At 40.9% G+C, this 22,541-nt stretch overlaps 2 protein-coding genes across 2 annotated transcripts; both read right to left on the reverse strand.

The window, feature by feature from the left end:
- Nucleotides 1–20: 20 nt before the first annotated feature.
- Nucleotides 21–6,528, reverse strand: LOC131928672 (contactin-5-like). Its single transcript, XM_059284751.1, has 5 exons — nt 6,421–6,528; nt 1,220–1,340; nt 419–606; nt 88–258; nt 21–31 (listed from the first exon to the last, which is right to left on the reverse strand). The coding sequence occupies exons 1-5, from the start codon at nt 6,500–6,502 to the stop codon at nt 21–23; spliced, it is 573 nt and encodes a 190-aa protein (XP_059140734.1). The 5' UTR covers nt 6,503–6,528.
- A 4,203-nt stretch (nt 6,529–10,731) lies between these two features.
- LOC131928673 (neuroglian) lies at nt 10,732–21,442 on the reverse strand. Its single transcript, XM_059284752.1, has 10 exons — nt 21,259–21,442; nt 18,633–18,741; nt 17,475–17,677; nt 16,251–16,412; nt 15,005–15,142; nt 14,053–14,143; nt 13,350–13,543; nt 11,830–11,985; nt 11,020–11,175; nt 10,732–10,751 (listed from the first exon to the last, which is right to left on the reverse strand). The coding sequence occupies exons 1-10, from the start codon at nt 21,338–21,340 to the stop codon at nt 10,732–10,734; spliced, it is 1,311 nt and encodes a 436-aa protein (XP_059140735.1). The 5' UTR covers nt 21,341–21,442.
- Between the last annotated feature and the right edge of the window lie 1,099 nt (nt 21,443–22,541).

Below are 22,541 nucleotides of genomic sequence, written 5' to 3' on the forward strand. Positions count from 1 at the left end.
GACTGTTCGATGAAAGGCGATCAATACAATACTTAGTGCTTTTGAACAGAAATCGACGAGTCCAAAAAGTTAAAGAGCTGTACTTGCCGTTGGTATCAATGCCGACACGACTGGAGGAACTCACTTGGTATTTTTTAACGTCCACGTACCAGTATTTCCTGACACCTTGAGAATTCTCAGGCGCATGCGCGCAGTATAAGTGGAACGGTTGGCCCTGTGACACCGTTACGCTGTCTTCTTTGTTTTCTTTTTTGTTACCTTTACGATATACATATATATATATATATATATATATATATATATATATATATATATATATATATATATATATATATATATATATATATATATATATATATATATATATATATTCGTATTAATGAAACTACTGCCAAAGTCAAAAGCCCGCCCAACCTACCTAAATCAATGTTTGCAAGTATTGGAACTTTGACCGACACTGAAGTGCCAAAACTATTTTTAGCCCGACACTGGAACATCCCACCGTCTCTGTAGGAGAAGTCTTTAAACACCAGCGTGCCATTGGTGAAGGCCTTCAGGTAATCCCCCTTGTCGTCAATGGCAACGTCGTTTCTGAACCACTGGTACCTGGAGAGGAAATCTACCAGTCTGTATTTTAAAAGTCATCACAGAATGTACACGTCAGTTTTTGTGACGTAGAAACTACACGAGCTATGTTGGCAGGTTGTATGACGTACATCTGTCTTGCTATACCTTTCAGACTAGACGCTTTCTGGGTGGTCAAGTCAAATGACCACATGCTATCTGGGGGGGGGGGGGGGGGCAAGTCAAATGACCACATGCTATCTGGGAGGGCAAGTCAAATGACCACACGCTATCTAAGGAGGGGGGGGGGGCAAGTCTAATGACCACATGCTATCTGGGGGGGGGCAAGTCAAATGACCACATTCTATCTGGGTGGGGGGGGGGCAAGTCAAATGACCACATGCTATCTGTCACATCCCTGGGACCAAGCTAAGGTCAGTCTAACCTAATACACGGGTTTTTGTGTGCAGAGAAATAGTAAAAAAGCAATGAGAGATAGCTAGTACGTTTTCACAAATCACCATTTTGTTTTAATATAGCTTGGTAATAAATTAATCTTTGGTATTTGTGTAATTGAACTACGGGTAATTGACTAGCAGATGGGACATTACATTTAGAGAATAAAGCTTTAAAAAGTCATGAACATCAAACTTACGTGGGTGCTGGGCTACCGTCTGCCTCACACTGAAAGACCGCCCCTTTCCCTTCTTTCAACAGATTTCTGTCTTGTGAGTCAGGTCTCTTGATGTAGGGCGGGCTCTGGCCCGGGGAACAACCTGTTTTGGTGGGGGGTGGGGGGGGAGAAAGATGTTTTTAAGTTAACTCATTGGGGGAGCCGGACGTTTTCCCGAAAGACACTTGCCCGAATGCCGTTTGCCCGAAGGCCGATTTCCCGAATGGGCAAACGGCATTCGGGCAAGTGTCTTTCGGGATTTTGTCGTAGACCCACTCATTGGGTATACCTTCATAGTAGCGGAGCTGTAACTGTACCGTGGGTATCCCCCCAGTGACTTCTATATCATGGATACTTCGTATACCCTACCCATCAGACACCACTAGAAATTATTATGTTAGTTAAACTTATACGTCATCATATCAAATAAATGTTCAGAAACAAAATTAGATATAGAAAAATATTTGACTGAATCCCCCCCCCCCCCCCCCCCTCATGGGATCAGCTGATTTACAGTGAGATTAAGGCTAGGGAACACGTGTATGGATTACATACTGCAGCTGTAGGGATTAGAGGCTACAATGTAAATCTCTGTGGACAAAAGTTACAATGTTAACCTGTGTAGATTAGAGCAACAATATATATATGTGTGGATTAGAGAAAGAATGTATGTATGTGTGGATTAGAGAAAGAATGTATGTAAGTGTGGATTAGAGCAACAATGTATGTATGTGTGGATTAGAGAAAGAATGTATGTATGTGTGGATTAGAGAAAGAATGTATGTATGTGTGGATTAGAGAAAGAATGTATGTATGTGTGGATTAGAGAAAGAATGTATGTATGTGTGGATTAGAGAAAGAATTTATGTATGTGTGGATTAGAGAAAGAATGTATGTATGTGTGGATTAGAGAAAGAATGTATGTATGTGTGGATTAGAGAAAGAATGTATATTTGTGTGTATTAGAGAAATGCGTAGGCCGCTTGTTTAAATACTTATTATTATAGCGGCCCACGCTTTTAATTATAACTAGACTGCCCGTCATCCGTTGGATAACTGTGGGTTTCGGGGGTCATCCATCAAAAAACATCACGTCTGTCACTCAGAGGCATAGCGACCTTTCCCGGCGCCCGGGGACAAACTTTTGAATTCGAACCCCCCCCCCCCACAAGTTTCGATTTGCAACCCCCCCCCCCTCCCTCCCAAACTTTTGATGTGCACCCCCCCCCCCCCGTCAAGATTTCGATTTGAACCCCCCCCCCCACTCAAACTTTCGATTTGCACCCCCCTCAACCTTTCAATTTATTTTTTCAACCCATTTTGGTGCCCCCTAAGGTCGGCGCCGGGGGCCATATGTCCCCCCCCCCACGCCCCCCCCCCCCCCTCCTCGCTACGCTACTGCAGTGTCACTTATCGTCACAAAAAAACAGACCCCACATTCAAAAATATGTTTTTTATCTTTTAAAAACACCGAAAACACCGATTTCGGACTATCCCTTCATATACTGACTTCACAGGTGACCTACTCAACTCTACTTCACCTGGCCAGTGTCCCGCCAAGTCTCAGACAACATGTTTTCATCGTTTAAAAAACGATTCCAGCCGAGCATGTCTCTGACCACACTATCCTTTCATATGCTTAGGACAAAGAAACAGATGAACTCTACTTCACCTGCCCTGTATCCTGCCAAGTTCAGATAGGCAACTTTATCATTCACATCTAAAAAAAAAAAAAAAATTGAAAAAAAAAATATCATTGTTGTATTGGTCTAGAACCTGTGTCACCCGCATGAGAGCCGATTACACTACCAACTTTGTGCTCTGCCATGAAAGCTTTATTTTTGTAGAGCTGATTGGCAGAATCGGTTACACGTCTGACTTGATGCATGGAAGGCGAGGCGATTCGGTGCCGTGAGGAGTGGTAGGTTCGGAACCCGTCGGGTCTGTCTGTTCTGTCTTAACTTGGACTATATTCTGTACCTTTGTCTACCCTTGGCGTTGAAATAACACTTTCTGTTTACATTGCTATTTCAGTCACAACGCCTGCTTCCACCCCTCACCATGTTTACACTACCCATTTAAGGAAGCTACTATTTGTCTGTATCGTCGTCCCTATACTTGTGTCGCCTGTGTGGTCGAATAATGGTCCTTGTTGTGTTTGAGGCTAACGGTCAGTCCCATTCGCGGTTCAAAGGTCACGCCAGCCCGCGTCTTTCGTGCATAGGTTGTGATTGTGCTCTGCCATGAAAGCTTTATTTTTGTAGAGCTGATTGGCAGAATCGGTTACACGTCTGACTTGATGCATGGAAGGCGAGGCGATTCGGTGCCGTGAGGAGTGGTAGGTTCGGAACCCGTCGGGTCTGTCTGTTCTGTCTTAACTTGGACTATATTCTGTACCTTTGTCTACCCTTGGCGTTAAAATAACTCTTTCTGTTTACATTGCTATTCCAACTTAGCTATTTACTCGTGACGTCACAAGTGAATTTTTATACTATAGTTTGATACTTTGAGTCTCCTTATGCAACTTGATTTACGCGCATAGATCTAGATCTAAGTCTAGTAGTAGTAACTTTCAAATTAAAGTTTATCTTAAATTAGCCAAACAAAGATTTATATAAAATAAAGAAGGTCTGAAATTATCTAGATCTAGATAGAATTATCTAGATCTAGATTCTACGACTCGTTTGCTTAAGTCTTAAGTTTAGTTTTTCTTGCTAGATCTAGAATCTAGATCTAGATCTAATCATTAGGCCCGGAGCGAGCATTTCAAAATTTACATATTCCAAACAAAGATTTATATAAAATAATAAAGGTCTAAAATAGTTTAGTATATAGAAAATCATTATTATCTAAATCTAGATAGAATTATCTATATTTTAGATCTACGACTGAGCTATATTTAGAATTTACGTTTATAATTTAACAAAATTACCGGTATCGAAGCCGCGTATGAATCTTAAGCTACGCAAATAGGCCCTGGATACAGCATTTCAAAATTAGCATAGTCGAAACAAAGATTTATACAAAATAATAAAGGTCTACAATATTTTAGTATATAGAAACTCATTATTATCTAAATCTAGATAGAATTATCTATATTCTAGATCTACGTCTGGTTTGCTTAAGTCTCGTTTTTTTTTTTTTGGAATGTATTTATAACTAATAAATCTTTGATTTGACCTAGATTCTAGATCTAGATCTATAAATAACTTTCTTGGACAGATTGTAGATCTAGAGAAATTTATCGTAAAACTAAATGAAAAAGACAGTTGAAAATTGATATAAGTGTTGGAACGTAATAAATACAGCAAACGGACGTATTGTTAAAGTTAAAGCCGACAGAAAATTAGCTTTAGAACGCGTTAAACATTGGAATGGGAACACAATCTTCTTCGATAGGCCGCCATTATTGATGTAAAAAAAATAAACACATCATGTGACGTCACTGTTTCCGTCGAGTGCAGTGGTTTTTCTAATCTTTTTAAAAAAAAATGTGATTAATCTACCTATGAATAAATCAAAATAAATTAATTAACGTCTTTAAATAAATGTGTGATTAACAGTCTGTCTGCAATAAAAAATTATTCTCTACCCACATACTATTTTACAGCCCCCCATATAAAGTAGCTTCCTTACAGTAAGAAATTAGACAAACAAACAAATAAATATTCAAACATGTAAACAAACTTGAGTTTTAGTAGTATATAGATGATATAAATAGTAGTGCATTAATATATTTAAAGAAAGTATTTTTTTATATATAAAGTAACCGCAGATTTATTATATTTTTATTTTTATTTTTAAAAATTATTTTATATTTAATAAAAAGTGTTTATTTTCTTCTTTTTAGTGCATTTATAAAAGCTTGTAATTATAAACGTTTTTATGTATTTATTATTTTTTATACTTTTTAGTATTAACGAGCTATACGCATGTTAAGACAATATAGTGCAGCAACAAATATATGATACACAATTTGAAAAACAGTTTTGCTTTAATAATATGATTAGTTTTACTATGCATGTCACAGTATTATGGGATGGCGTAGTGTAGTGGTAAAGAACCCGACTAAAAACCATCGCGCGCCTACTGAACGTGATGACGCGCTTTTGTCGTAGAGCCCCCCCCCCCTCGCTCCACGCCTAAGACGGCCGTGATGACGCGTGTGGATAGAACTGCCTACTAATTCGGTCCTAATTTTAATTAATTCCTAAAAAATTAATTAGGCGACCAATTAAGTCAAATTGAATGTCACGATGCATTGTCTTCATGTCTTGACCCACGTACCAACTACGGACCGTACCTGTCAGTTAGAAGTGCCTGCAATTTCACACGGGCGTTTCGATCTAGACAGACAGAGGAAGTGGGTGTAATAAAAGCTTGTAAAAATAAACCTGGAGTGATCATCCCTAAACTTCCTCGAATATTCTAATATAACACTACGGGGGATGGCAACTCGGGATATAGACATGATTTTTAATCCATTTTTAATTGCTTAAACTTTTCAAAATAGAATATAATCTGGTAGGAAAAAAGAATTGCGCACAAAGTGAATGGCAAACTATATGTGTATAATAGTGCAGAATATTATTAGTACTTTATAAATCCATAAGCGTTTTTTTTTAGAAATCGGAAATAGCGTAAATTACTACTTCTGGTCAACGGAAATTACTCAAAATTCGACACAAGGCAGAAAATTAGACCTTTTACTCATATGTGAAATTTCATTTATCTATCTGAAACAGTACTCAAGTTATAGGCTTTTGAAAATCGAAGTAGAATAAATCCCACTTCCGGTTACCGGTAATCGCTGATAAGTAGATACAGAGCTACAAATTTGATATAATACTTATACATGAAATTTTATCAACCTAGCTGTAACGGTACTCAAGTTTTCGTGTTCACAGAATCATACACACACACACACACACACACATATATATATATATATATATATATATATATATATATATATATATATATATATATATATATATATATATATATATATATATACAGATATACGGACAAAATTGCAAAAATATGTTTTTCCGACTAAGGGATGTGTAAAACGTCGAGAATTGTGAAAATCTCTACTTCGATGTTTTGCACGATTACACTACTTCCTCTATACTTCGTGTACGAGAAAGTAAAAACTCACCTGACGATGAAACAAAACTCACCTGATTCGATCGAGTTTTGTTCCTCGCCAACACAAACACACACCAAGAACACAGCAAGCAGCTCCAACACACGCTGGGCCATCTTTTAGCTGAGCTGCTGTACACGACACAATGATCAGTTTGTTACTAGTGTGGTTGTCTTCTCATGTTAACTTCCCAAATCTCTCATGCTGTGTTGGTATCACGATATGTTGGTGTCGTGTTGGTATCACGTTGTGATGGTGTCGTGTTGTGATGGTGTCATGTTATGTTAGTATCACCTTTGTGAGGTCTGCGACTTTATGTTGTGTTGGTGTCATGTTAGTATCACCTTTGTGAGGTCTGCGACTTTATGTTGTGTTGGTGTCATGTTAGTATCACCTTTGTGAGGTCTGCGACTTCATGTTGTCCTTTAGCATTTTCCAGGTGTGATAAACAGACAGTGTGATGACGCAAATTAAGCAACACTCATAAATAGGTCAAATATTAGAATTATGTATAGTCTGATACTTGCATATATATATATATATATATATATATATATATATATATATATATATATATATATATATATATATATATATATATATATATATATATATATATATATATATATATATATAACCTTCAAACACATACAGAACTCATACAATTGTATCATAATTACACAATGTTTTATGTCACATTTTTTCACAATGTGTGGCCGCCACTTCCGCTTCTCGTAACAGATCTCTATCCTGCAGGTCAGTTTTCCAGATGTGGGGGGGGGGGGGGGGGGCATTAGCCTGGAGAACAACCTGTATGTTTAGGTATGGGGGGGGGAGCCTTAAGTTTTATCTATTGGTTCAATCTACATGGTGAATGTATACTGTGCGTATCATCCTAGTGACGTCACTGTATCCCAGTTAACACCCGACTTAGGTGACACGACCAGAAATATCCCATGCTAGTTAATCCCATGATAGTTAATCCCATGATAGTTAATCCCATGCTAGTTAATCCTATGCTAGTTAATCCCATGCTAGTTCATCCTATGCTAGTTAATCCCATGCTAGTTAATCCTATGCTAGTTAATCCCATGCTAGTACATCCTATGCTAGTTAATCCTATGCTAGTTAATCCTATGCTAGTTAATCCTGTGCATCATCAGATTAATTAAACTTATTTTTAAACTAGACCTGGGAAGTGTTGTTTTCCTGCATGGCACCAGCAAGGCTAATCTTACACTGACTTACATTGAGATCAAAGGATTATAAGTTTGTGGATTAGAGGCTATATTGTTATGCCGGCTAGATAAGCTATGTAAGCTCTAGTTAGTTTTCTAAAGCATAATATAACATTGTACATGAGTACTAAGGAGTGGGGTTAGAAATATTTCCAGGGGAGTATTTACTTTTTAGCGCAATTTCCATTCTGGAGAATTGCGTTTATTAACCCGTCATTTCTGGATGTATGAATGTATGAATGAATGGATGTGTGTCCGCAGCTTTAAGTCGTATCTCCTCCTCAACGAAGCAATATCGAGGACTAGTTCCAAAGCAATTCTGTTAAGCAAGTAACGAGGATGAACATAGGCCAAAAAAAAAACCGGGTTTCTTTCATGGACTTCCCGGAAAAGCCAAAAAACCTCGAAAAAATGCAGCTTTTGGCCCATATCTCGGCAACCAGACCACTTAGCGACTTGAAACATGTACCAATCGCTTCCTGTCATAATTTAGAACAATATTGCCGAAGAAAGTTTTCAAAAATATCCTTTTGTTCGGTCACAAAAAAATTTTTGAATTAATTAAAATTTGGACCGAATTAGTAGGCATTTTTATCCAACCACACCACACGCGTCATCACGTTCAATAGCTGCGCCATCATGTTCAATGGCTGCGTCATCACGTTCAGTAGCTAGGCGCGCAATGGTTTTTAGTCATGTAACTCTATTGTAAATAAAACATGTATTTTAACCAATGGTTTTACTAACCCTGCTATTTTTAGATAACATAAGGAAATTGCGCTAAAATTGTCACTAGACTTTTTAATTACCTTGTTTAGCTAATGGAGAGTTGCAGTAACCATAAATTTCGTCGTCATAGGCGGATCTAAAGGTGTACCGCAGTAACCGCAGTAACCATAGTAGGTTCTAGAGGCGTGGTTCAGTAACAGAAACATTGCGACGGGGGGTGGGGATACATATGTCACCGGCGCCGAGACTTGGGGTGACAAAACGGGTTGAAAAAATTTTTAAAGCTCATTTTAGGTGCAGTTTAAATTATAAACAGTCAAAGCTAAGAAAGTTAACGGTAAGTGGATAAATCGTGTAACACTTAGCATAGAAACCAATTGTATTAACGTGTAAAGTACGATTTCAAAAGCCAATTTTAAAATAAAATGACGGGACTAATTCCTTGTAGTTAATAGATTCTCTCAACCTCATCGTGAGAATCAGATACTTTGTACATGCTCATATTTATATGTTTATTTATTTATGTTTGTTTGTTTGGTTGTGGATTTATGGCAGATTTTATAACTCAATTTTGACCCACTTCTAATGCAGCGATTTCGTTCAAAATTTCCATAGGTTCCACTGCGATGGCAATACAAGTCTATCTATTTTTTTATTTAATTAAATGTTTAATTAATCATTAAAAATTAATTAAAAGGTTTCGAAGCTAATGGGAGATAACAAAATTAAATCAGTTGAAAATTTTGTGGATGGAGGTGGAGCGGTAGGCTTTTTTGGGAGGGGGGGGGGAGAGATGCCTGGAAGAAACACTGGCTAAACACCTTAGTCGACTGGCAGATTTAAGGAGTGTTGCAGGGCTCTCGTGGGAGCCACCGGTCGAACTACCGACCTGATTGGGTTAAGTAATAGACTGAAGCAGCCCAACGAACTCGTGTAGGGCGCTCTTTAAAACAAAGATAGACACCAAAGTGCTGATGGGGAGCTGATGATGTTCCTTGTCACATGACCGCGCGGGCAGCGAAGGACACACTGATACAATTTACAACCCCCCCCCCCCCCGCTCATTATATTGAAAGCCAAATATATCATTTTAATTAAACACAAAATGTATACAGTACATTAACTAGCGCCCCCCCCCCCCCTACCCCAACATGGGGAAATATTTTGTGAAAGTAACTCAGGCAATCACTAGTATAATATGTAACGTTTTTGCAAGAAATTTTTTGGACAAAGGGAAACAACCAAGTTAATATTTATTGGAAACGAATCTGAGCTTGATTAACTCCTCTTATTATCCAAAAAGTTTTTGCAAGAAATTTTATGGACAAAGGGAAACAACCATGTTAATATTTAGTGCAAAAGAATCTGAGCTTGATTAATTCCTCTTATTATCCAAAAAGTTTTTGCAAGAAATTTTATGGACAAAGGGAAACAACGAAGTTAATATTTATTGCAAAAGAATCTGAGCTTGATTAATTCCTCTTATTATCCAAAAAGTTTTTGCAAGAAATTTTATGGACAAAGGGAAACAACGAAGTTAATATTTATTGCAATAGAATCTGAGCTTGATTAATTCCTCTTATTATCCAAAAAGTTTTTGCAAGAAATTTTATGGACAAAGGGAAACAACGAAGTTAATATTTATTGCAAAAGAATCTGAGCTTGATTAATTCCTCTTATTATCCAAAAAGTTTTTGCAAGAAATTTTATGGACAAAGGGAAACAACCAAGTTAATATTAATTGGAAAAGAATCTGAGTGATTAATTCCTCTTATTATCCAAAAAGTTTTGGAACTGAGGAGCTGTAATTTTTTTTTTCTTAACAAAACTATCTCACTCTCTCTCTCTCTCTGTATATATATATATATATATATATATATATATATATATATATATATATATATATATATATATATATATATATATATATATATATATATATATATATATATATATATATATATATATATATATATATATATATATATAATGTATTACATGCAAATAGTGGTGTATTTATTTTTGTGATATGGGTTTCGAGTCGTCTTCAATGTTTAAAATTTTAATTCAATGTTCCCATACCCTCTTGCAATTGTAAAAATCTTACATTTTTAATTATGTTTATATAATTAAATAATTGCTCCTGATAATTAGAATCACTAAAGTTCATCTGACTGGTGGAAAGCTACTTTCAACGTCTGCACAGAAATAAATGAAGAATACAATCAACTTCTGCAACCAAACTGACAGAGACAGAAGGATAGACGTACATACAGAAATTCGAATAAATAGAATTAAAACGGTTTACAAGTTTTGAATAATTTCTACATTTATTTGTTTAAATTTTTTATGTCGAAATTTTTTTTTCCAGAACGTGGTTAGCCTGAGTGCTCTGGGTCTGAAATTCAAAATGGACGTAAATATAATTTTAAATTGTATCTCTACAACCAAACCCACTTCTCAGGATTTGGAGACATCTATAAAGTCCATTTTGGTGAAGTCAAAACGCTGGATTCTCTCTTGGTCTTCACATTCTTTCATGGTTTATGTAATACATATATATACATGTACATATATATATATATATATATATATATATATATATATATATATATATATATATATATATATATATATATATATATATATATATATAAGTATCTTACCAACGACCTTGAGAAAACCGTCATAAAAGATGTAACCTTCACTGTTGCTGATGTTACACTGGAAGCATGCGGTGTCTTTACACTTGTCCAGATCCTTGATGGTCAGCTCGGTGCCGTCAGCATCAAAACTGTACCTGGTCTGGTCAGGGAACGTCTCTGTCGTGGAAGGAAAGGAAACAAAAGATGACGTGAAACACGTCGACTCTACTTCCCCTGTCGTATGCATCAGTAGGTCCCGAACGGAAGTTTTAGTGCTAAATGACAGCGGCAGTAAAAGTTGGGGTCTTTGTGTAAATTACTACTACTGAAATTGTTGAATGACAATTTTCTTTAAATCGCCGTTTACGGGTTACTTTGGATGTAGAAGTTCCAGTTTAAGAATTTAAATTTGTATTCTAAAGTAGGTTTCATTTTTTTTAAAAATAGACGTGTACAAAAGGTATTAAAAGTGTTTGTTTCAAACATTTTCTGAAAAAACGTTGAGGAATGCTGGGATAGAAGTGGTACCACAGCAGCGAGAAAGTGACATGTCCACTTGAAATAGAAATCAACTTTAAACATTGAATGACTACACACACATACCTCATCCACAAACAACTCACCCCCCCCCCCCCACACACACACACACCTCACCCACACACACACCTCACCCACACACAGACCTCACCCACACACAGCTCACCCCACACACACACTTCACCCCCACACACACCACACCTCACCCACACACCCACACATACACCTCACCCACACACACCCCACACACCCACACACACCTCACACCACACCTCACCCACACACCCCACACACCTGTAGTGAGCAGCTCCCCATTCCTGTACCACACAGGTGGCTCCAGGTTCTCTCCCTCCATGGCCCTGGCAAAACATTTCAATGTGGCCATCTGGCCGGAAAGTTTGTATAACTTTTCCAGTGAAGTGTCTGGTGTTGTTAACATCAGAGGTGGACCTGTGATAAAAAGGTTAACATTACAAGTGCAACTGTCATAAAAATGTTAACAAGAGCACCGGTCAAGAAAACAAAATGTGAACGATTAGTAGACCTCACTGCCACATAACTAAATGACTGTGTGAGTCAATGACTTAACGACTCGATGACGCGCTGACTCTACACCACGTACTTGTCACTACACCACGTACTTGTCACTACACCACGTACTTGTCACTACACCGTCCCCACGTACTTGTCACTACACCGTCCACACGTACTTGTCACTACACCACGTACTTGTCACTACACCACGTACTTGTCACTACACCACCTACTTGTCACTACACCACGTACTTGTCACTACACCACGTACTTGTCACTACACCACGTACTTGTCACTACACCACCTACTTGTCACTACACCACGTACTTGTCACTACACTTTTACTTGTCACTACACCGTCCCCACGTACTTGTCACTACACCACGTACTTGTCACTACACCGTCCCCACGTACTTGTCACTACACCGTCCCCACCAGTGGCGTAGCGAGGTCGGGTGTCACCCGGTGCGGCACTTAATGGTGTCACCCCCCCCCCAGAGGCGTAGCGACCCTTCCCATGGACAAACTTTCAAATTTTCTATTTGCACCCCCCCCCCCCTCAAGTTTTCGATTTGCACCCCCCCCCCCCCCCCTCAAGTTTTCGATTTGCACCACCTCCTCAAGTTTTTCTCTATATATTTTGCTATTTTTTGCCTTGGTGTCACCCCCTAAATGGTGTCACCCGGTGCGGTCCGCACCCCCCGCCCCCCCCCCCTCGCTACGCCCCTGGTCCCCACGTACTTGTCACTACACTTTTACTTGTCACTACACCGTCCCCACGTATTTGTCACTACACCACGTACTTGTCAATACACCACGTACTTGTCACTACACCACGTACTTGTCAATACACCACGTACTTGTCACTACACCACGTACTTGTCAATACACCACGTACTTGTCACTACACCATGTACTTGTCACTACACCACGTACTTGTCACTACACCGTCCCCACCTACTTGTCACTACACCACGTATTTGTCACTACACCACGTACTTGTCACTACACCACGTACTTGTCACTACACCACGTACTTGTCACTACACCACGTACTTGTCACTACACCGTCCCCACGTACTTGTCACTACACCACGTACTTGTCACTACACCACGTACTTGTCACTACACCGTCCCCACTTGTCACTACACCGTCCCCACGTACTTGTCACTACACCACGTACTTGTCACTACACCACGTACTTGTCACTACACCACGTACTTGTCACTACACCACGTACTTGTCACTACACCACGTACTTGTCACTACACCACCTACTTGTGACATTGAGGAAGATCCTGGCATCGTCCGACCCGGCACCGTTTCTGGCCGTGCATGAGTACGTCCCCTCGTCCTCCTCTCTCAGCTGTTCAATTCTCAACTTCCGGCCGAAATCGTCGATGACGTAATGACCGTGACCTTCCTGGATGACCTGTTGTTGATTGTCCTTCCACGTGATATCAGGTTCTGGGCTGAAATGACGTGGGGGTGGGAGGGGTGGGAGGGGGGTCGATTTATTTCTTCCACTCAAGGGGAGCTAAGTAGATCTTGTTTTGTTGGTTATCTAACATGGTTTTACAGTACTTGAACATACTAGGGCTAACCCTAACCCTAACCCTAACCTCTGTAAGTCCCAGCCTCTAAATACAATCAGGAAAAACTACTCTATGTATTAACCATGAGAAATTTTGTCTAAATGTTTCAGGAGTTTGAGACGGAGAGGGTTGCTACATTGTGCTGTCTTAGGTTTTCTTAAAGTTCCAAACGTTGGCTAATCTACACCAGAGTAAGACTTGAACCATCTTATTAAAACCCGAAAGTAAATGTTTTTAAATGTACAGGTTAGGAGGCTTTTAGGTTCTGTTAGGCAGAGGAGTTTTTGAAGAAAAACTTGACCTACTAACCCAAGAATACAACCTTGACCTACGTGCCCCCGGAGAAACCCTTGACCTGCTAGTCTAAAAAGAAAACCTTGACCTACTAGCCCGAGAAGAAACACTCCAGTTCCACGCGCTGACCAAGTGTGCCTTTGACCACTGTGGAAACATGTTCCTTGTTGGGCTTCATCAGCTCTGTGGTTAAAGGTTGAGTACATGGTCATTTAGATGAAATGGGACGTGTCGACAGTTGAGTACATGGTCAGTTAGATGAAATGGGACGTGTCGACAGTTGAGTACATGGTCAGTTAGATGAAATGGGACGTGTCGACAGTTGAGTACATGGTCAGTTAGATGAAATGGGACGTGTCGACAGTTGAGTACATGGTCAGTTAGATGAAATGGGACGTGTCGACAGTTGAGTACATGGTCAGTTAGATGAAATGGGACGTGTCGACAGTTGAGTACATGGTCAGTTAGATGAAATGGGACGTGTCGAAAGTTAAGTACATGGTCAGTTAGATGAAACGAGACGTGTCGACAGCTGAGTACATGGTCAGTTAGATGAAATGGGACGTGTCGACAGTTGAGTACATGGTCAGTTAGATGAAATGGGACGTGTCGACAGTTGAGTACATGGTCAGTTAGATGAAATGGGACGTGTCGACAGTTGAGTACATGGTCAGTTAGATGAAATGGGACGTGTCGACAGTTGAGTACATGGTCAGTTAGATGAAATGGGACGTGTCGACAGTTGAGTACATGGTCAGTTAGATGAAATGGGACGTGTCGACAGTTGAGTACATGGTCAGTTAGATGAAATGGGACGTGTCTACACGCAGTATTCAATGGGTCGATTGGATGTCTGTGTGGTCAGCGTTTTAACTTTACCCAAGTAATGAAGGGAACCCATTAATACTGAATAAAATCTGGAATTTACTAAACAATTCTGTAATCATCTTGACGTACCTGTCTTCCCCCCTATGACTGTGACGTACCTGTCTTCCCCCCTATGACTGTGACGTACCTGTCTTCCCCCCTATGACTGTGACGTACCTGTCTTCCCCCCTATGACTGTGACGTGTATGACGTCAAAGAGATAAATGGCCGTGGCGTGTGGGTTGTTGTAGGGCGCCAGTCCACACACGTACTCCCCCGCGTCTTCATTGACGGCATACGCAATATGGTGTGTACCTGCAACATACGTCATATAGTGTGTACCTGCAACATACGTCATATGGTGTGTACCTGCAACATACGTCATATAGTGTGTACCTGCAACATACGTCATATAGTGTGTACCTGCAACATACGTCATATGGTGTGTACCTGCAACATACGTCATATGGTGTGTACCTGCAACATACGTCATATAGTGTATACCTGCAACATACGTCATATAGTGTATACATGCAACATACGTCATATGGTGTGTACCTGCAACATACGTCATATAGTGTATACCTGCAACATACGTCATATGGTGTGTACCTGCAACATACGTCATATAGTGTATACCTGCAACATACGTCATATGGTGTGTACCTGCAACATACGTCATATGGTGTGTACCTGTAACATACGTCATATAGTGTATACCTGCAACATACGTCATATAGTGTATACCTGCAACATACGTCATATGGTGTGTACTTGCAACATACGTCATATGGTGTGTACCTGTAACATACGTCATATAGTGTATACCTGCAACATACGTCATATGGTGTGTACCTGTAACATACGTCATATGGTGTGTACCTGCAACATACGTCATATGGTGTGTACCTGTAACATACGTCATATGGTGTGTACCTGCAACATACGTCATATAGTGTGTACGTATAGTGTGCAACATACGTCACATAGTCTGTACCTGAAACATACGTCATATGATGTGTAATGTCCCTATTCTTAAATCCAATGTCTTTCTAAGAATTATTTTGTGAAGGTTAGAAATCGTAGCAATCTACAATTTATTTTAACAACACCCTGCTACTGTTACATATAACCATGACCCACCAACCCTACTGTTATATAACCATGACCCACCAACCCTACTGTAACATATAACCATGACCCACCAACCCTACTGTTATATAACCATGAACCACCAACCCTACTGTTATATATAACCATGACCCACCAAAACTACTGTTATACAACCATGACCCACCAACCCTACTGTTATATATAACCATGACCCACCAACCCTACTGTTATATATAACCATGACCCACCAACCCTACTGTTATACAACCATGACCCACCAACCCTACTGTTATATATAACCATGACCCACCATTGCTGTCGGTGCCGACTCTGCTGGTGATGTCCACTTCCTGTCTGCTGACGTCCCTGTACCAGCGAACTAAAAAATTTCCGGCACCATCAGGGGCGTGAACACAGTACAGGTGGGTTGGTGTGCCCTCTGTCACGCTCACGTCAATAGGGTTGATCCCACCTGGATATATGCATATATATATATATATATATATATATATATATATATATATATATATATATATATATATATATATATGTATATATATATATATCTATATATATATATATATATATATATATATATATATATATATATATATATATATATATATATATATATATATATATATATATATATATATATATATATATATATATATATATGTATATATATATGAATGTATTCGGTTATTAAACATCATCTTTAGATTGAAAACAACTGATCTAGCTTTACAAACCTAGCTATACACCTAGCTATACAAACCTAGCTATACACCTAGCTATACAAACCTAGCTATAAAACCTAGCTATACATAATTAGCTATACAAACCTAGCTATACACCTAGCTATACAAACCTAGCCATACACCTAGCTATACAAACCTAGCTATACACCTAGCTATACAAACCTAGCTATACACCTAGCTATACAAACCTAGCTATACACCTAGCTATATAAACCTAGCTATACAAACTTAGCCATACACCTAGCTATACAAACCTAGCTATACACTTAGCTATATAAACCTAGCTATAAAACCTAGCTATACACAATTAGCTATACAAACATATCTATACAACCTAGCTATACACACACAATACACACCTAGCTATATACACCTAGCTATACACATCTAGCTATACACATCTATCTATCACACCTAGCTATACACATCTAGCTATACACACCTAGCTATACACATCTAGCTATACACATCTATCTATCACACCTAGCTATACACACCTAGCTATACACATCTAGCTATACACATCTATCTATCACACCTAGCTATACACATCTATCTATCACACCTAGCTATACACATCTATCTATCACACCTAGCTATACACATCTAGCTATACACACCTAGCTATACACATCTAGCTATACACATCTAGCTATACACACCTAGCTATACACACCTAGCTATACACATCTAGCTATACACATCTATCTATCACACCTAGCTATACACATCTAGCTATACACACCTAGCTATACATATCTAGCTGTACACACCTAGAAAGCTTTCGTCTATATATGCACTAGCCAAAATCGGAAATTTCACAGAGACGGAAGTTCCACATTTATTTTTAGCCTGACACTGGAAAACCCCACCGTCCCTCATCTTGAAGTCTTTAAACACCAGCGTGCCGTTGCTGAAGGCTTTGATGTAGTCCCCGTTGTCGTCAATGGCAACGTCGTTTCTCAACCACTGGTACCTGGAATGGAAGTCACTCAGCATATAATAGCAGAATTGTATGTGGAATTTTAGCAGAATTGTATGTAGAATTTCAGCAGAATTGTGTGTAGAATTTTAGCAGAATTGCATGTAGAATTTTAACAGAATTGTTTGTAGAATTTCAGCAAAATTGCATGTAGAATATTAGCAGAATTGTATGTAGAATTTTTTTGGGGGGGGGGGGGGGGCACGGTAGACTTTCTTCGGGGGGGGGGGGGGACGCTGTTAAAAGTATATATTTTCTATATAAATTATATAAATTTCATTTTATTCGGTGGGGGGGGGGGGGGCGGTAGAATATTTCGGGGGGGGGGGGCGAAGCCCTCCAGAAGAGAGGCCTGGAACAAACTCTGGGGCAAAATGATTACTTTTATGCCAATGGTGGTCATGCCATTCATTGGTCTGGAGCCAATATGTCGGGAGTCATTTTGTCAAAAGCCAATATGTCGTGAGCCCATTTGTCGGGAGCCCATTTGTCTTGAGCCCTTATGTCGGGAGCCAATATGTCGAGAGCCGCTTTGTCGGGGGCCAATATGTTCTGAGCCTATTTGTCAGGGGTTAATATGTCGGGAGTCCATTTGTCGGGAGCCTAAATATCGGGAGCCCATTTGTCGGGAGCCTATATGTCGCAAGTCAATATGACGGGAGCCCATTTGACGGGAGCCAATAAGTCGGGGCCCTTTTGACGGGGCTATTTTGACTGGGTCGTTTTGTCGGGGGTCGATTTGACGGGGTCAAATTAACGGGGCCGTTTTGACGGGGCCGATTTGTCCCCGGCCGTTTTGACAGGGCACAGTTTTTATGATAATAGAATAAGTGCTGTGTTCATATATAAAAATGTTCGTGTGTCGCGTTAAAAAATGCATAATGTTACTTTCCAAATGAACATTGTACTAGATTATCCAGTAACTGTTTCAAAAATCCGTCCAGCTTACGTAGGTGGTGGGTAACCGTCGGCCTCGCATTGTATGACCGCCCCTCTCCCTTCTTTGATGACTCTTCTCTTCTGTGAGTCAGGTTTCCTGATTTGGGGTGGGGTCAGCTCTGGAGAACAAAGCATCAAGGTGAGTGACACGGTGGATATGCCTGTGTTGAGGTGAGGTGTATGGGGCAAGGGGAGGTGTGTGGGACAAGGGGAGGTGTGTGGGACAAGGTAAGGTGTGTAGGGCCAGGTGAGTGTGTGGGACAAGGTGAGGTGTGTGGGGCAAGGTGAGGTGTGTGGGGCCAGGTGAGGTGTGTGGGACCAGGTGTGTGGGACCAGGTGAGATGTGTGGGGCCAGGTGTGTGGGGCCAGGTGAGGTGTGTAGGGACAGGTGAGGTGTGTGGGACAAGGTGGGGTGTGTGGGACCAGGTGAGGTGTGTGGGACAAGGTGGGGTGTGTGGGACCAGGTGAGGTGTGTGGGGCCAGGTGTGTGGGGCCAGGTGAGGTGTGTAGGGACAGGTGAGGTGTGTGGGACAAGGTGAGGTGTGTGGGACAAGATGAGGTGTGTGGGACAAGGTGAGGTGTGTGGGGCCAGGTGTGTGGGGCCAGGTGTGTGGGGCCAGGTGTGTGGGGCCAGGTGAGGTGTGTGGGACAAGATGAGGTGTGTGGGGCCAGGTGAGGTGTGTGGGGCCAGGTGTGTGGGGCCAGGTGTGTGGGGCCAGGTGTGTGGGGCCAGGTGAGGTGTGTGGGACAAGATGAGGTGTGTGGGGCCAGGTGAGGTGTGTGGGACAAGGGGAGGTGTGTGGGGCCAGGTGGGGTGTGTGGGACAAGGTGAGGTGTGTGGGACAAGGTGAGGTGTGTGGGGCCAGGTGAGGTGTGTGGGACAAGGTGAGGTGTGTGGGACAAGGTGAGGTGTGTGGGACAAGGTGAGGTGTGTGGGGCCAGGTGGGGTGTGTGGGGCCAGGTGAGGTGTGTGGGACAAGGTGAGGTGTGTGGGACCAGGTGAGGTGTGTGGGACAAGGTGAGGTGTGTGGGGCCAGGTGGGGTGTGTGGGACAAGGTGAGGTGTGTGGGACAAGGTGAAGTGTGTGGGGCCAGGTGAGGTGTGTGGGGCCAGGTGAGGTGTGTGGGACAAGGTGAGGTGTGTGGGGCCAGGTGTGGTGTGTGGGGCCAGGTGAGGTGTGTGGGGCCAGGTGAGGTGTGTGGGGCCAGGTGAGGTGTGTGGGACCAGGTGTGGGGCCAGGTGGGGTGTGTGGGGCCAGATGTGAGGTGTGTGGGGCCAGGTGAGGTGTGTGGGGCCAGGTGGGGTGTGTGGGGCCAGGTGTGGGGCCAGGTGGGGTGTGTGGGACAAGGTGAGGTGTGTGGGACCAGGTGAGGTGTGTGGGGCCAGGTGGGGTGTGTGGGGCCAGGTGGGGTGTGTGGGACAAGGTGAGGTGTGTGGGACCAGGTGAGGTGTGTGGGGCAAGGTGAGGTGTGTGGGGCCAGGTGAGGTGTGTGGGGCCAGGTGAGGTGTGTGGGGCCAGGTGAGGTGTGTGGGGCCAATTAAGTTTTTACAGTTAGGTTTTAAATGGTGACAAGAGTGTGTGTATGTGTGTGTGTGTGCGTTCGTGCGTGTGCGTGCGCGCGCATATGTTACAGGAATATTACAGACAAAAAAAACAACAAAACGTCAGGTATTTCATAAAATATTTTGTTAAACCGGTATCATCGCCTTTATAAGAGTGTGTCTGTGTCTGTATCTGTGTGTGGGGGGGGGGGAGTATAGATCAGCGTTAAAGTAATTTCAGTGTAGACTTGACAAGACAAATATCCCAAGCTGTGCAGTCATTCACGACACACAAGTTCGTGTGTGAGTTGGGATTAGAGCAAGTATTGTGGTCTGGATTAACAGATTAACGTTTGGGATTAGAGCAAGTGTTGTGCTCACGACGAGCTGATTAACGCTGATTAATGTCTTGTTGCACCGTGTAACCATGAGATCTACCGAGTTCTGTATGTCTGATGATCTAAACATATAATACATATGTGATGGTCTAAACATATAATACATGTGTGATGGTCTAAACATATAACACATGTGTGATGGTCTAAACATATAATACATATGTGGTGGTCTAAACATATAATACATGTGTGATGGTCTAAACATATAATACATGTGTGATAGTCTAAACATATAACACATGTGTGATGGTCTAAACATATAATACATATGTGGTGGTCTAAACATATAATACATGTGTGATAGTCTAAACATATAACACATGTGTGATGGTCTAAACATATAACACATGTGTGATGGTCTAAACATATAATACATATGTGGTGGTCTAGACATATAATACATATGTGGTGGTCTAGACATATAATACATATGTGGTGGTCTAGACATATAACACGCTTTTTTACTGTGGCTTGGGGATTAGTGTGGATGGTGATATGGTGTGAGTGGTGGTATGCTCGCACTTAATTAAACTGTCACATTATCCTTGTCATGCGTATGTACCCAGTTGTGTACTAAATTGAAGTGTCACATTATCCACGTCATGCGAGTGTACCCAGTTGTGTACTAAATTGAACTGTCAAATTATCCACGTCATGCGAGTGTTTGTGTACAAAAAGTAAACAATGAAAGCTCACCAGCTGATAAAGATTTCCTGTCAGCTCCCGCCAACCAACACCACCAGAACACTGACAGCAGCGCCAACCAGTGCAGGTTCATCTTTTAGCTGAGTTCAACTCAGCTGACCTTTGGTCAGATTGAAAAAACTAACATCGCCTAGATAAAAGCCCAGAAATGTGTATTGCCATCTGTGAAAACACAAACTGTATTAATAAAATAAAGCGGGTTGAACTCAATCTACGTGTGGTATTGATCTGATTTACTCCATGGTGCGACCTCTTCGTTGTTCTTATAACGATGGTATATCATCACAACTGTGTCATCATATCACAAGTATGTCAGCATATCTCAAGTGTGTCAGCATATCTCAAGTGTGTCAGCATATCTCAAGTGTGTCATCATATCACAAGTGTGTCAGCATATCACAAGTGTGTCATCATATCACAAGTATGTCAGCATATCTCAAGTGTGTCAGCATATCTCAAGTGTGTCAGCATATCTCAAGTGTGTCATCATATCACAAGTGTGTCAGCATATCACAAGTGTGTCGTCATATCACAAGTGTGTCATCATATCTCAGACGTGTCATCATATCACAAGTGTGTCATCATATCTCAGACGTGTCATCATATCACAAGTGTGTCATCATATCACAAGTGTGTCATCATATCACAAGTGTGTCATCATATCTCAAGTGTGTCAGCATATCTCAAGTGTGTCATCATATCACAAGTGTGTCAGCATATCACAAGTGTGTCGTCATATCACAAGTGTGTCATCATATCTCAGACGTGTCATCATATCACAAGTGTGTCATCATATCACAAGTGTGTCATCATATCTCAAGTGTGTCGTCATATCTCAAGTGTGTCAGCAAATCTCAAGTGTGTCGTCATATCACAAGTGTGTCATCACATCTCAGACGTGTCATCATATCACAAGTGTGTCAGCATATCTCAAGTGTGTCGTCATATCACAAGTGTGTCATCATATCACAAGTGTGTCACGTCAGGTCTGACCTGTCGTTACTTTTGAGTTGTGTCATAATATCTTACGTATGCTCTACTTCAGATGTATAAAGTAAATCTTTCCATGTGTAAAGTAAACCAAGTGCTCTGCACACGCAAACAGTCGACTGTTGTTGTTGTTGTTACCGCCATGACGGTCCTCACCACAGGAACTTTTGCAAGTAAAGCAGAAATTTTAAAATTTTATTTTAGCAACCACACAGTCACGTAATAATTGTTTTTTTTTAAAGGGAAATTATATTCCTATAACATGCTATTCGTATACGTCTGTT

This window comes from Physella acuta, unplaced genomic scaffold, assembly GCF_028476545.2.
Source record: "Physella acuta isolate Inbredline_101_S28 unplaced genomic scaffold, ASM2847654v3 ptg001531l, whole genome shotgun sequence".
Taxonomy (NCBI): Eukaryota; Metazoa; Mollusca; class Gastropoda; family Physidae; genus Physella; species Physella acuta.